Source organism: Chrysemys picta, chromosome 1 (genome assembly GCF_011386835.1).
Source record: "Chrysemys picta bellii isolate R12L10 chromosome 1, ASM1138683v2, whole genome shotgun sequence".
Classification (NCBI taxonomy): Eukaryota; Metazoa; Chordata; order Testudines; family Emydidae; genus Chrysemys; species Chrysemys picta.
The window spans coordinates 75327565-75343645 of NC_088791.1; the positions used below are offsets into that span (position 1 = coordinate 75327565).

Consider the following 16081-nt stretch of genomic DNA (forward strand, 5'->3'; position numbering starts at 1 on the left):
TTGTGTATCCAGTCTGCAGACCAAGCAAGAGAGCAACAACCTTCCAATCGCCACAAAGCTGCCACTGATGTTGGTCATAGTTTATGCACCTCAAAAGTTGTTTCATGTTGTCATAGGTTTCCTTCATATGGACTGCATGACCAACTGGAATTGATGGCAAAAACATTGCCATTATGCAGTAAAACAGCTTTAAGACTCGTCTTCAATGAATCAATGAACAGTCTCCACTCATCTGGATCGTGAACGATGTTGAGGCCTACCATCACACTATCGATGTTGTTGCAGGCTACAAGATCACCTTCCATGAAGAAGAATGGGACAAGATCCTTTTGACGGTCACGGAAAATGAAAACCCTAAACATCACCTGCCAGGAGATTCCACTGCTGTAGTCTGGAGCCCAACAGCTCTGCCTTATTCTTGGGTAGTTCCAAATCCCTGACAAGGTCATTCAGTTCACCTTGTGTTATTAGGTGTGGTTCAGAGGAGGAGCATGGGAGAAAATGTGGGTCCTGTGACATTGATGGTTCAGGACCAGAAGTTTCATCCTCTTCCTCGTCTGACTCAAGTGAGAATGATTCTGGTGCATCAGGAACCGGCAGTCCTTCTCGGTGGGGTACTGGGCGTATAGCTGATGGAATGTTTGGATAATGCACAGTCCACTTTTTCTTCTTTGACACACCTTTCCCAACTGGAGGCACCATGCAGAAGTTACATTATATTTATTTTTTAAATGAAAAAAACTCATGGGTTAATTAACCATATGCAAGAAAAAAAATTGAAAGGCAGAAAAAGTTGATGTGGAAAGTGCAGATTACACCAAGCATAAATTCAAAGCCCACTTCACTTTCAGAAGTAAAAGGAACTGAAAAGTAATTGAAGGTACTCCTCATTTATATCCTCACAACTCTGCACAAGAGGAAAGGGTGGAAACAGGAGAGTACCTCCAAATGGACGCTGCTCTCTAGAACACTGGTCTGGTGCATTTATCCCAACAATGGCGATCCATACAGACCGTGCTTGAAGGAGAAAGCTGAAATGCTAAAAATCATACCCCAGAAACTATATGAATCTGTTTTCCAGCCAACAAAACCATCCCAGCAAAACCAACTTAAAGCAAAAATGGTGAATGGCTCTTCTCAATAAAGACCATTTCCCTGCCACAGTGCAGCTTTCTATGAACAAAGATTTTGAGAGACTAAACTTGGAAAACTTCAGCATGGAAGGTTAAAGTTACAAGTAACTGAAAATAAGGGGGTAGAATGGAAATATTGTTAAAATTAGTGATGGTGAGTGTGATATGCTGACTCTATAATAAAGGATGACTATTCAGATATACAAGAGCCTTTACTTTCTCTCCTGTAGGCAGTGCATTCATTTGCTAAAAAAGATTCTTAGGAGAAAAGCTCACTTATTCTGTTGCCAAGTTCTATAAGAATACTGCTTGAATGAGATTACAGCAACGATGCATAACCAAGAGGGCAAGCTGTGTGAAGAGGCAGCGGGAGGCAAATCCTTAGGGCTCTGAGAAATGAGAACTGTCTATCCCCAATTCTAAACTACTTCCCTCTTGAGGGAGCTTAAAGTCAGCCAATCACATTTTATAGTTTGTTTACTACATGAGTATTTCAAATAAAAACAAAGAAAGCAAGGATTTTTTATTTCAGAAGATACTAAACATCTCATAAAAATACATTGTGAATAGCTTAAGTATTTCTCTAGAATACTGATCTGCACCTCTGATCGTTCTTCTTACAGCGTATGGCCTGAAGAAGTCTTTCCATCACATTTAATTCCTCCTCATATGGAATGCTATCAATAAGAAATTCCAAGTTTCCTAACTGCTAATTATGTATATGGATGTGCAGAAGAGGATACCCTAGAGAGTTTACAGCTTAGTTATTTTTGCAGCCTTTCCCTTGATAACTGATCAAATTTGAACTCATCCACGTGTCTGGAACAGACTCTCTTCCCCTTTGTGTCTGAATAATCTTTATCAGATGTAGAGACTCATCTGACATTATTTATTGGCTGTCAAAGCAGGGGTAGATATTGCAAATTAAACTATGAGATGAAATTTTTTCAACTTGATATGAATTAATGCCTCACAGTGCTCAAAGGGGACAATTTACACCTCAAATGCACCTTTTCATTCAAACTTCAAAACATAGCATTTTAATATATGGAGGAATACATTTTATAAATATTTACCACTTTTGGAATAAACCTTTATGAAGTGAGGTTCTTCATTTCTGTATTGCACCACATTATACTGACCATACTATGTTTGTGGCTATTTAAAATTACAACCTTAAAAATGATTTTCTGAATGCTACGGAAGATGGAAACATTCTGTTCTGAAAAAAATTCAACTGCTGCCATGGCTGCAGGCAAGTGTACAAAAATTAACATTTTTATAGCTACATCCAGAGCTAAATATCATTAGCATTAGTAAACATCACCATAGCCCAACTTAAAAATAAGTCTATAATGTTTACAAGGTTTGGCTGAATGTTTTCAAAGAGGAAAAAATTTTCAGTAGACGGAACCATTACTATTAGATTTAAAGCATGGAAAAATGTTAAACAGATGTATATGGAGTTCAAATTTATTTATGGAAGATCTGTTTCAAGAAGAAGAGGCATAAACAAGATATGCGAAGATATTTAGCTAACATGTGGAATGACCAAAACACATTCTCTGTGCAATTGAAAAAAACTAGATGAGAGCTCGCTAATCTCTGGAAAAATCTTATCCGAATAGGGGTAATGGAAGTGTTCTAAAGCACTGATGCAAATGAGACTGTGTTCACTTCTTAAGCAGTAGTCAAAATGTCTTATTTCCATTGAAGAGGTCAGATTTATTTATTTAAAAATCCACTGGTATCTTAGAATTGGCCACAGAATTAAACATAATTAATACAATACCTAGCTCTTACCCAGCACGTTTCCATCAGCAGATCCCATAACGCTTGACAAAGTAGATCAGTATCATTATCCCCATCTTACAGAAGAGGAAATTGAAGCACAGAGGCAAAGTGACTTACTCACGGTTTCCCAGTAAGCACAATCAGGAATAGAACCCAGTTGTCCTAAATCCCAATCTAGTGCTCTATCTATAAAGTACGCTTTTCTATCCATGATGGTTCATAACATATTAGACCTTATCATTCTATAGCACTAGCCCAGAACTGATTAGAAGGTCTTAAACCTGGGCATGTTTTATTCCTTTGGGGGGGGGGGAGGGGGAGGAGGAAGGGTATAATAAAAGCCTTATAATATAATTTATATTCTGGGTTTCTGTATTCTGAGCTTTCAAATGGCATAAGGAATGCAATCCTAGCCCTGGCAGTTCATTTAGATATTGTGTTCACAGTTTGCCATCCTGTTTCTCCCTATTCAACGGACATGATTTCAGCAGCTAATAACACCAGAACTGCTAGAGCTAAAAACAAATGCTTTATGCCATCTGAAAAGCAGCATGGAATCCCAGCTCTCAAAATGGTAAAAAGTCTCAAACTAGCAATTTGGGATACTGGCTAGTAAAAATCAAGCATAGAACTGAAGTGGGGAATAAAGCAAGGTGCTAATTAGAACATTTATTGTAAAAAAGTTCAATATCCCATAATCTGCTTGAGCTAGAAATATTATTTTCAGACCAGTACAAATGTTTTCAGGATCAATGACTCTCTCCAGCACAATCCTGGACCAATAATCACAACAAACAAAAATAGTTGCCGTATATTCGCATTAAAAAATATCACCTATAATAAAAAGTACCAGTCAATGGATGTATTTAGTGGATTGATTTAATTCACTGAAAAGAGAAGATAATCTGATCTATGGTTTTTGTTGTATTTTCTGAAGGAGAAATTCTATTTGTAAATTTAGATTTGGCTGTCCTTTTTTGGTCCTTTTACTTAATATTTTATAAGCTTCCATTTTCTTTTGCTTGTAGAGCCTTTGAGCTTCTTCTCTTTCTTGTTTCCTTTTCTCGGCTTCCTGAAATAAAAGCAGCGAAAATAGAACTGACATGAGTAAATCAGAATCAGTACAAACCCTAGATGTGACTTTTAAATAATACAAGCATCCTTGTGAAAACATTGGAAGTTGGGTACCGTACTGGTTTTATGGCCATCACCACTTTTAAAAGAAATTTGAGAGCTGAAGAAGAGTCAGATATTGTAACTGAAACAAACGTTCCATTGGAATGAAGACTGCGATGGCAACTTCACATCTGTGGCACAATGGTACTCTCTACAATAAAGTTAAAGCTCTTTCGTCTTGCACACAGACCTTTCTATAGGGCTGGCTGAGGCTGTAGAACGAAATCCACAGGAACTAAGGACCATCACAAACCTCACCGCCTTCTTTTCCAAGGGCAAGACTTTTTTTTTTTTTTTTTTACCTGCTTTCTGTATCAAATACACTGCAACATACATATTAAAAAACAAACTAAAACAAGAAATAAAAGCCTCCTCACTAAAACAAGACACTCCACTGCACACACTTCTCCCACTGGGGAGAGAATGAGGAAAAAAAACAAAAACAAACAGGTAACAGATGTTAGTCACATCACGTAATGCACTACTGGAAAGCACTCTCATACTACCAGTGACAAGCATGGTATAAAACTCTTTATATAATTTTATTCAGCATTTAGGGCAACTTTAGGTGCTACTATCAATATTTTGTTTTACACTGAATAAATTACTAAAGCAAATTATATTTTTAATGAGCATGATAACTAGTTTGATACACTGAAATTATGTCCGATCAAAATATGTGAAGCTGTCACTAATCAGACTAAAGGCTTGCTTCAATTTATTTGGATGGCTGCTCTGATGGGATTTTATTCTTTGAAACGCAACACTGTAAAGGCCACAAAGACAGATGTCTTAGCAGCAGTGTGCATGTCAAGAGATGCTAGTTTATCAAATGCATATTATATTCTTTTCATTGCATAAATAGGCGTCAGCGTTTTGTAGAAATTAAAAACACATGAAAAACAATTTTATGCAACAGAAATATTTCATAATTCAGCAGGAATAGTACTTTATGTTTTATGAAAATATAAAGCGAGTTAAATCTAAATAACCCAAGCAAACATTTCTAAATAGGAATCCCAAAGCAGCTGAAAAATCTAAATAATGACAAATACTAAGTCCCTTTCATATACACAAAGTGTCCATAAATGAGTATTTTATTAATGAATATTACTGAAAAAATACTAAAATGTATGGCATTGGAAAAAAATATATATATCAAACCTTCCTAATCAATTGCATTTCATGCAGGCCAGACAAAGAGTCATCAGAGAAAAGTTACTTTAGATCATTGCTGACATTGGGCTTGAAACAAATTATTCTGGAGCAGGAAGAATGACCCTGTCCATGTGGAATATGCAGGATGGCTTGAGTCTATAAATATAGATTTTGGAGGCTTTTCTTGCTGACACGACTACAAGAAAACACATTTCTATGGAAAGGAAATAAACCTGACTTGTGGTTTCAACAGATATGCAGTCTTAAGAATCATTAAGATCACTGTGTGATCTATTAGAAACTTGATGTGTCAAGATTTATAACACTATTTAGCACATAAAGTAACTCCTCACTTAACGTCCTCCTGCTTAACGTTGTTTCCAAGTTACGTTGCTGCTCCATTAGGGAACATACTCATTAAAGTTGTGCAATGCTCCCTTATAACGTCGTTTGGCTGACTTTACAAGGGAGCATTGCACAAGTTCCTCTTCTCCGCCTCTTCCCCCTCCCCGCGCTTCCCCCGCTACCAAACAGCTGCTGGCAGCGCTTAGGATTTTCTGGGAGGGAACGGGGAAGCTGCCCCCCCACCCCGGCAGGCAGGGCCACCCTGAATGCAGGGGCTTTAGGGACTGCAGGGCCCTGGGCTAAGGGGGAGAGATAAGAGAGAATGCTCCCCCCATGCCCCCCCCCCCCCCAAAATGAAGTTGAGCACAGGGCCCCACTAACTCTAAATTTGACACTGGTGGGAGGGGGAGGAGCGGCCAGGATTTCCAGAAGTAACAAAGCACTTAAACCTACATCATCTCCGACAGGTGTTGCCCAACCTGTTCTTAAAAACCTTCAATGATGGGGATTCCACAACTTCCCTTGGAAGCCTATTGAAGAGCTTAACTACCCTTAGAGTTAGAAAGTTCTTCCTAATACCTAACCTAAATTCCCCTGGCTGCAGACAAAGCTCTTTATTTCTGGTTCTACCTGAACATGGAGAACAATTGATCCCAGTCCTCTTTATGACAGCCCTTAATGATCTGAGAACTTATCAGATCCCCTTCAGTCCTCTTTTCTCAAGACTAAACATGCCCAGTTTGGGGTTTTTTTTAACCTTTCCTCATAGGGTCAGGTTTTCTAATCCTTTTATCATTTTTGTTGCTCTCCTCTGGGACTTTCTCCAGTTTATCCACATCTTTCCTGAAGTGTGGCAACCAGAATTGGACAGAGTACTCCAGCTGAAGCCTCACCAGTGCAGAATACAGCGTGACAATTAACTCTCATGTTTTCCATATGATACTCCTGTTAATACATTCCAGAATTATATTAGGTTTTTTTTTCCCAACTGCATTATACTGTTGTCTCATTATGAAAATGTGTAGTTTCCAGAATGAGTGACATCTCAGTCAGCATCACAAATGGATGGCATGGGGAGAGGTCACAACTTATTTTTCCCCAATCAAAAAATCAAGTCCAAGAAGTCCAAGCAGGGCAGCCAAACCTCACTGAAGGAAGCCAGATCAAAGAGCACAGGGGGCATCAAGTCCTGTGAAGCTTGAGCTTAGCCAGATAAGCACAATGTATATTAAAACCCACAAAGAGGGGGAACAAAACTAAGGAAACCCAGTGCAGTGCAGAACAGGAGGGCATGAACAATCGTATTTTAAGACTTACACTCTGTGAGTGGTGTTTAATCTGATTTCGGAGACAAAGAATATCATTTACTTCCCCCCTCCAATTTAACCTCTGGACACAACCCTGCCCCAAAGATCTCAATTTAAGATTTATTCACCTCTTTCTTCTTGGCACGTTCAGCCTTTATTTTCTCATATTCTTCTTTTGCTTTTTGATTTGAAGTTTTCTTTTTAAACTTCCTCTGAGTCGTATCTGACCTGTAATGGACAAGTGTACATGTAATTAGCTCATGGGTATTTAGATTACCACAATCATAACTGTAGCACAAAGCAGTATTGATCTAGTATAGACTATTTAGGAATTAAGTGGCTCTAAGAAGAAACCGTGAATCTTTACTTAAAAAAAAAATAACAAAAACCAAAAACAAAAACCAAAAACAAAATACCCTCTTTTTTCCACAACAACAACAAAAAAAAGCATTTGTCTCTTTATTCTCGTGTCTGCTTGGACTGCAACGTGTTCTTGATTACACAAATACTAGAAATCTCACTAAATTTCTATACCAAAAGCACGCTTAGTCCTGCCATGAGTGCAGGGGACTGGACTAGATGATCTCTCGAGGTCCCTTCCACTCGTAGGATTCTCTGATGCTTATCTGATCCAAACCTTATGTGGCTTATCTATTTATCACAATCATGATAGGAATCAAGGATGGCAATCCAATATATCAGGTTTCTCAGTAAATTCTTAATATACCAGGGGCTGAACTACATGGAGCTGTGTGCACAAAGAGGAAGGGCAGGGAGTTGTTGTAAGTAGTACAGTGCCTCTTGTGTCCTGCGCATATGTCCCACAGAACTGAGGGGTTGCATTAGGGATATTTCTGGTCCCCACATCACCACCCTCTTCAGAATGCAGATAATTCCATGTAGTAATCTAGCAGGAGGTAATGCAGTTTAGCATGGGTAGAAATTTCCTGCCACCACACTTCTCCCTTATGGGATTTTTCTGTGTAATATAGAGTTATCTACCTTCATGATTTTGTTCAGATTCCCAATTTTTACATTATTTAAATAGCATGGAAGGTAAATAAGGGCTCAAGCCATTACCAAAATTTAAACCTGTTACCTTTGAAAATACTTCAGCAAGACAAACTAACAGGTGGACAAATTCCTTCATGCTCTATAGTTTAGATTTCAGAAATGACAGCTAACCAGTGCCATCTAGCAAACATGATATAGGCTCAGTCAAAAAAAGGAAAGTTCAGATACTATGTCTTAGAACTCATGCTGCCATTCAAAAGTATCTCATTTATTTTCTGCAGTAGTCATCCGTTTATTTTCAGCTCCATCATGTGGCAAGACTGCGTACTAACACCTAAAATTGAGAGCACACCATTTTGAAAGTGTGCAACTATTTTAAATAGTAATGCAGTATACAAAGACAAAGGCCAAAAATAAATAGAATAGAAACACCATAGACAAGATTCTATTTGATATCCCCTACACTTTAATACAGAACATGGTAAAGTGGCAAATAATCCCAAACTATATTAACTAAGATTCAAATGATTAAAAAAAAAAAAGTCACAATTAATCAGTTTTAATCTCACTGTTAAACAACAGAATACCAATTTAAATTATAAATATTTTTGAATTTTTTTCTACATTTAAGTATACTGATTTCAATTACAACACAATACAAAGTGTTTAGTGTATCTTTTATATTATTATTTTTGATTACAAACATTTGCATTGTAACGATAAAAAGAAATAGTATTTTTCAAATCACCTCATACAAGTACTGTAGTGTAATCTCTTGATTTTGAAAGTGCAATTTACAAATGTAGAATTTTTTTTTAAACCATAACTGCACTCAAAAGCAAAACAATATAAAACTTTAGTTTTACATTGTCGACTCAGTCCTACTTCTTGTTCAGCCAATCGCTAAGACAAAACAAGCTTGTTTACATTTATGGGAGATAATGCCGCCTGCTTCTTATTTATAATGTCATGAGAACGCCTATTCTCACTTTCAGGTAACATATTTGAAAAGGTAGAAAAACATCCAAAAATATTTATAATAAATTGAAATTGATATTTTATTATTGTTTAGCAGTGTGATTAATCACAACTATTTCTTTTAATCTAGTTAATTTGTTTTGCATTAATTGCTTGCATTAGCTGCGATTGACACCCCTAATATTAACTGTCGTGCATCAAATGCACATAGCACATGTAATACAGCAGCATTCATACACTCAATAAGAGCAAGCATTTCTGGAGACTGAATTTCAAGCAACTGTAACACATGAATACAAAGTGACTGAAAACTATCTACTTGTACAACCATATTAATTAGTATAATAATTTAACTGTTGCACTCTAATGCATTAAGTATTTTTAAAGATAAAGTGATGGATTTATATACTTAAAAACAAATACGATGCAACAAGATTTGTAATTTGCTCTGGCCAAAGTTCCAATGACAGCAAAATCCTCAGAAGTGAACATTATCACTAGAACAATTTTTTAAGTCTCAGCATCCCACCTGTGAATTATGATACATAACAAGGGGATAGTTGGAGAGACATCAGTGATATAATCCATCACAGAGTATCATCATCCAGTACAGGGGTCTCAAACACGCGGCCCAGTTATTTTCTGCGGCCCGCAAGCTCCTCACAGCCCCCCCGCAACCCCTCCCCTCCCCAGCGTTTACCTAGAGCGGCTCTGGCCCGACGCGCACCGGGGGAAGGGCAGGCTCCCTGCCTGCCTGCCCTGCCCCCGCGCCGCTCCGGGAAGCGGACGGAACGTCGGGAAGGGGGGACACAGGGGTCTGTGTGTTGCTCTTGCTTCAGGCAGCGCCCCCTGCAGCTCCCATTGGCCGCGGTTCCCCATTCCCAATTTTCAACATCCAATTAAACCATCCAAGGTTTAATTGGATGTTGAAAATTGGATGACCTCTAGTTCTTGTGTTACGAGAAGGAATAAACAACACTTCCTTATTGACTTTCTCCACACCAGTCATGATTTTATAGACCTCTATCATATCCTCCCCTTAGTCATCTCTTTTCCCAGCTGAAAAGTCCCAGTCTTATTAATCTTTCCTGATATGGCAGCCGTTCCATACCCCTAATAATTTTTGTTGCCCTTTTCTGAACCTTTTCCAATTTATATCCTTTTTGAGATGGGGCGACCACATCTGCACGCAGTATTCAAGATGTGGGCGTACCATGGATTTATATTCACACAGTATTAGTATATTTGAGCAAATGCAGGAGAGATGTGAGTGGGGTCACTGAAGGATTTAAAGAAAGAATGGATGTTATCAGATTAAGGTTTAATTGGATGTTGAAAATGGGAAAGTTTGTTCTGATTTGAAAGTTTCCTTTCCTCATCCACTAATCGGAGCACCTTGAATATGCGAACACCTTAAGACAGGGGTTCTCAAACTTGGGGTCGTGACTCCTTAGGGGGTTGCAAGGTTATTATGTGGGCGTCCTGAGTTGTCAGCCTCCATACCCAATCCCTGCTTTGCCTCCAGCACTTATAATAGTGTTAAAAATAAAAAATATATAGCACTCAGATGCTTGTTTTGTGAAAAGAGTAACCAATACAAAAGTTTGAGAACCACTGCCTTAAAATGATATGCTCAAGTGAAGAGATGTAGACAAGTGGGATAAAATAACAGCCTCTGGAGACTGCATACAGGAATATGGTGTCCAAGTTGCAGCTGTTAACAATGAAAAAAGAAAGTGAAGAGTCAAAGGTTACAATGGCCAAAATTATATAGTATGCAAGAACCATGGTCTAAAGACTGAAGTAGGTGACTTATCCAGTGGGTGCTTTTGATTATATGTAGTGGGTAGAAACCTACTATACAGCTAGCCTAAGTAAATAATTGAAAGATAATACAATTTTTTTCAAACTGTTATTATGGGTTGCCTACGAATGTTCTAAATTTAAGGTCTATTGCTTAGCTGGGATTGGAAACACTTTCAGCACAAAATACTGAAATTCACTTTCTGTGAATATTTACCCAAATAAATTGGATAACTTGAATGGCTGCAGACACAAAAAGTCTTAAGAAACTGTAAACATCTGAATTAAGCTGTGTAAATGTGTGTAAAGTATTTTCTATTTTCACACTATTTTCACAGTTCTAGAATTGAATCATGGACACTGTGAGCTATGAATTGTTTGACAAGATGAAAGATGATGAACTTCTCCAGTATTGTGAGAAGAACAGTTAATCTGAATATTGAGCTGTAGTTAAAAGGTGCTGGGTCAAAATTAAATTTATTTGCAAGTAAGGTGACAGGACTCAGGTGTAATAGGTTCAGGCATGTTGAGTAAGTTGATTATGGAAATAATCATATATATAATCAATATATAGAGGAAGCACAATGAGATTATATGGAAAAGAGCCCAGGCAGGACCCCATTTATAACATATTTTGCCTCAAACTGCTCTAGTGCAGACACAGGATAAAACATATGTAATGTGTGTTTTTAAACAGCTTCCAAGACTTCAGAAAAAAAAAACAAGGAATACCTTATCTAATTTAAGATGCAAGCAAAAAGCTGTTTAAAAGGAGTCACCCAAATTGGAGTTTAGCCAGGACACCACTAATTTGACCAAGAGTACTCTGAAGCACAATCCAGCTCAGACAGAAGTCAGTGGAATCTTTTCATTGACTTCAACAAGAATGAGATCAGGGCCACTGTGACAAGCAGCACAAAATCTAACAGATTTGCTTTGCAGTCCAAAAAACAAAGACCCTGACAATCTCCAGAAGCACTTTATCCCCCCCCATCATACCAGGCCACTGGCTGAGAACATCACCACCTAGTAAATTACATGTAGCACAACAAAGATTAGATTTAGCAACCAATCATCTTACCTTTAAAGAGAAATAAATAAGGATTTTTAAATAATAATTTTAACATTAAACACAGTATTAAAAACCAGTTGTTCATTTTTCCAAATAAAAGTTCAAAGCTATTTATTCCATACAGACTATAATTTTCCTGTTAACATGAAAGTAGTGAAATTAGGACAGAAAAATGCCTTTTGCATTCACACTCAACATAAAATATAAACTGAAATTTAATTACCATTCTCTTCCAACCAGTGTAGTTTTAATTTAAATTCCTTTATTGCTACAGGATCTGTGCAGGCATCTCAGTTAGTAGGATTTGGGGACAAAATTAGTAAATTATTTGGCCCAGCATCATTATTTCATTCTTCCACTGAAGTCCCATGGAAAAATTCTCATTATTTTAGAGGACTCAAGCAATGTTTCCACTAATTTTTTCCATCCATGTGTAGAATACATTTTGTTATGAGCACTGAGGTATGTGCCTATGTGCGCCACCAGTAGAAAAAAAAATATATATATATATTTTTTAAAAAGTTACCATAGGGATAATTAGTCCAGCCAGGACAAGTTAGGCATTTTAGAACTCACTAGTCAAAGAATTAAATTTAAGTGTAAGAGAAATAAAAATTATGAAATGCATAGACCAGTCAAAACACTAAAATAACACTTTGAAAGAATAAAATTACAGCGAATATATATGCATTGAAGGAAGTACCAAGAAGTAACAATAATAATACAAGTATGTGTTGGAAGGTGAGCGTGAAAGAGACTGTGTGTGTGTGTGTGTGTTTGTTGTCTGCTGGGGAAAGCTGTAGGCTGTCTCTTTAAGACACTTACTGAAAGCTCTCCTGCTCTGTGTTGAGCCCTGTTGTCTCCCCTCCCCTGCTCTGTGGAGATGGGGTACATGGGCAGTGGGAGGGAGAGAGACAGACAGACAGAGTGACCTGGCTGCTGGGGAAATCTCAGAAATAATGCACTGTCTCTTTAAGAAAGGCACTCAGAATCCGAGGGCTTGTCTATACTTACCAGGGGATTCATGCACAGCGATCGATGCATTGGTGGTCGATTTAGCACTAAATCGACCGCAGATCACTCTCCTATCAATTCTTGTACTCCGCTGGATTGAGAAGAGTAAGGAGCATCGATAGGAGAGTGTCTCATGTCGACATCACGTAGTGCGGACCCTGCAGTAAGTAGATTTGAGTTACGCTATTCACGTAACTCAAATTGCGTAGCTTAGATCGACTTTTCCCTTTAGTGTAGACAAGGCCTCAGACACTCACCATTCAGACCACAGCAGCTCTGAGTCCTCCTGAGCCAGGCTGTCCCCTCTGCCCTGCTCTGTGGAGATGGGGTACAGAGGCGGGGGCCACGAGACACCCTGACATCAGCTCCCTCCTCCCTCCCCCACAGCGCTCTGCACAGCCAGCAGGAAGGTCCCGGGAGCAGCTGCAGGATGGAGCAAAGTGGGGATAGGGGCACCTGAACACATGCTGTCGGCTGTGCGTGCTCTGCTATCAGCTGGGGTGGCACTTAAATCTCTCCTGTGCAGCTGCCAAGTGCATAGCTTACAGGGAACACAGGACTCAAGCCCCAATTATTGTCAGTTTTGCTTTCTGGTTCTGATAAAATAAGCTCAAAGCTGTTGTCTTCAGGTTTCTAACAATTCAGAATAAGTTTTAATGTTAAGAAAACATGTCTATTCATTAGGATCTTATAAAATCTATTCCTTTACTTAAAGATAACAAACCAACTATAGGACCTTAGCTGTGGCATCAGGTGCCTTAAGAAGGAAGGGGAAAAAATTGTTTTAAAAATGATACTTACGTTACTTTTGTGCTGCATTTTTGTTCTAACAAAATTACAGTTCTTTTAGATTTTGATTGTTTCTCAAGCATTTTCTCTTCAGCTAAATAGAGATGCTTCAAGTGCTCTGGGTAAGAATCTGTATATTGAACTTTCCATTGAGGATGTGCTTTTCCTTCCTTTTTTAGTAATTTCTTGTATTCCCGATGGATCTTTTGCTTTCTCCAAAATGCAAATCCTTGTCCTGAAGCCATTAGAAAGAGTGAATTAGACATAAACTATCTTAACTGCTACTATAGACCGGGGTTCTCAACCCTTTTTTCCCCCCCTCAGCGCCCGTCCTTCCCACAACATGCTATCAAAACTCCATGGCCCACCTGTGCCAGAATAACGGATTTTCTGCATATAAAAGCCAGGGCTGGTGTTATAGGGCAGTTGCCTGGAGCCTCATGCCATAGGGGCTCCTGCGAAGCTACATTGCTCAAGCTTCAGCTTCAGCCCTGGGTGGCGGGGCTCAGGACCCTGAGCTTCAGCCCCATGTGGCAGGGCTTCAGCTTTCTATCCTGGGCCCCAGCAAATCTAATGCTGGCCCTGCTTGGCGTCCCCAGTCCCCTAGTTGAGAATCATTGCTATAGACAGGGCTCCACTGTTTTAAGTTGCGTCAAGAAAACTGAGAAAGGCTTCAAAACATGAAGGTGAAAATGGCTGATCCCTACATTAGCACTTAGGCTGCTTGCACTGGTACAGCTGCACCATTGTAGGAAAACAGTTGTAAAACATGGTAGTGTGGGTGCAGCCTTGCTGATGATAATAATTTAAAAATACTTGGATGAATACACCAGATGATTTATAAGGTCTCCTTCCTGCTTTTACAAATCCAGTTTTGAACAGTTTTCACTTATCACAATCTCTTGCTTTCAGCCCTATGTATGAGATCAAAGGGAATTCATAAAGATGGTCTCAAAGAAGCATTGCTAAAAATAATCTTGGATGCCCAAGAAATATGCAACTACAACTGGAACAAAACTGGCTCAGTTATAGAAGTGCAATGCTTTAAAGTATTTTTGAATAAAATATTGCCTTCTCTTTCTTCATTTACCTGTTTTTTATAACTGTCCAGGGAAGAGCTCTCTCTCAAGCCTAGAAATATATGCCACACTCAACATATACATGACTATTATAAGCATTCACTCAAGTCACTCAAAGAAAAAATAAATAAATAATTGTTCCACTTTGTATAGCCATTTATCAGTGTTAGAAGCATAAATGGGTGTCTTCTTTTCCATCCAGAAGGATTAAACCCATTCTGGAACTTGGATAACAGCACATGGTTTCCATACAAGCTTTTAGTTGAATCATTCCTGCTCAATGGCCAAAATTTGAGAGTTGCTTGGCTCACCCTCCAGTGTCTTCTCTAAAACACTTTATCACGGACAGTTAGACATACCTGATGAACCTTACTACGAATGAAAGAATGAGAATGCATTTGCAACACATGTATTTCTTTACATCCAGCTAACCACAGAGCTGGCCTGAACCCAAAGCAAAGAAAGCTTGGGAGCCCTTCTGCATTCTGGGATCTCAAGAGCCAACTAGTTACAACTCTAGCAACTCCTCATTGCAAGGTGGGCCCTGTTAGATCATGACCAGCCTTATTTATTTACAGTTCTCCAGTTAGCATTTGTCAGGGATCAGGGTCTAAGCTAAGGAGGGGAGTCAAGTATCAGGGGGTAGCCGTGTTAGTCTGGATCTGTAAAAAGCAACAGAGTCTCCTGTGGCTCCTTTCAGACTAACAGATATATTGGAGCATAAGCTTTCGTGGGTGAATACCCACCATGCGTATGACGACGTGTGTATTCACCTACGAAAGTTTATGCTCCAATACATCCGTTAGTCTGAAAGGTGCCACAGGACCCTCTGTTGCTAAGTAGGGGAGAAGACCCAACTGAGCCTGAGTCCCCTCACACCATCCCACGGGGAATCCTGCTTCCACAAACCGGGCGGGTAAGAGGCATGGGGCACAGCCAGCACCACTCCTCGCCACTGTAATGGTCTGAGAAGCGCCAGGCTTGGCTGCAGCCCGTGAGCACAGGGCAATCCGGGGCTTATGACACCACGTGCAACGACGGCAACAGGCCCCGAGCGGCTGCGGGCTGCGCGAGCGCTGGCACAAGGGACCGGGGCGTGGGAGGTCAGGGACGGCCGTTGGGGAGAAAGCGCGAGATCCCCCTATCCCCCGCGCGCGGCCCCTAAACGCTAGAGTCCGCGCGAGGCCGCGGCGCCGCTCCCCCCTCCCCCAGCAGCAGGAGCCGCGGGGCCGGGCGGCGGTTCTCTCCCCACTCACCCTCCCGAACGTTCCCCAGGAAGCTTTGCCGCGGGTCCGGCCTCCATTGCCGCTTTCGGCGGGGACCCTGGGCCGCCGCGGTGTTTTTCTTCGGGGCAGCCCGGCTCCTCGTCGTCACCGCCGGTGCCATCAGCCTTCCTCCGGTCCCTCACACTCGTCGTCG

At 39.9% G+C, this 16081-nt stretch overlaps 1 protein-coding gene across 1 annotated transcript; it reads right to left on the reverse strand.

Annotated features, from left to right (window-relative positions):
• Positions 1 to 1641: 1641 nt before the first annotated feature.
• Positions 1642 to 16053, reverse strand: CCDC59 (coiled-coil domain containing 59). Its single transcript, XM_008166563.4, has 4 exons — positions 15919 to 16053; positions 13596 to 13818; positions 7042 to 7141; positions 1642 to 3999 (listed from the first exon to the last, which is right to left on the reverse strand). Exons 1-4 carry the CDS (start codon positions 16046 to 16048, stop codon positions 3838 to 3840), a joined length of 615 nt encoding a protein of 204 aa, XP_008164785.2. The 5' UTR covers positions 16049 to 16053; the 3' UTR covers positions 1642 to 3837.
• Positions 16054 to 16081: the final 28 nt, after the last annotated feature.

What these genes read in the sequence shown, in the direction of transcription:
- CCDC59 (XM_008166563.4), bottom strand. Translation starts at nt 16,048, where the DNA reads ATGGCACCGGCGGTGACGACGAGGAGCCGGGCTGCCCCGAAGAAAAAC. An exon ending in CCTGGGGAACGTTCGGGAGG is followed by an intron (nt 13,819 to 15,918) that starts GTGAGTGGGGAG and finishes TAATGGCTTCAG; the next exon opens with GACAAGGATTTGCATTTTGG. An exon ending in AAATGCAGCACAAAAGTAAC is followed by an intron (nt 7,142 to 13,595) that starts GTAAGTATCATT and finishes TGTCCATTACAG; the next exon opens with GTCAGATACGACTCAGAGGA.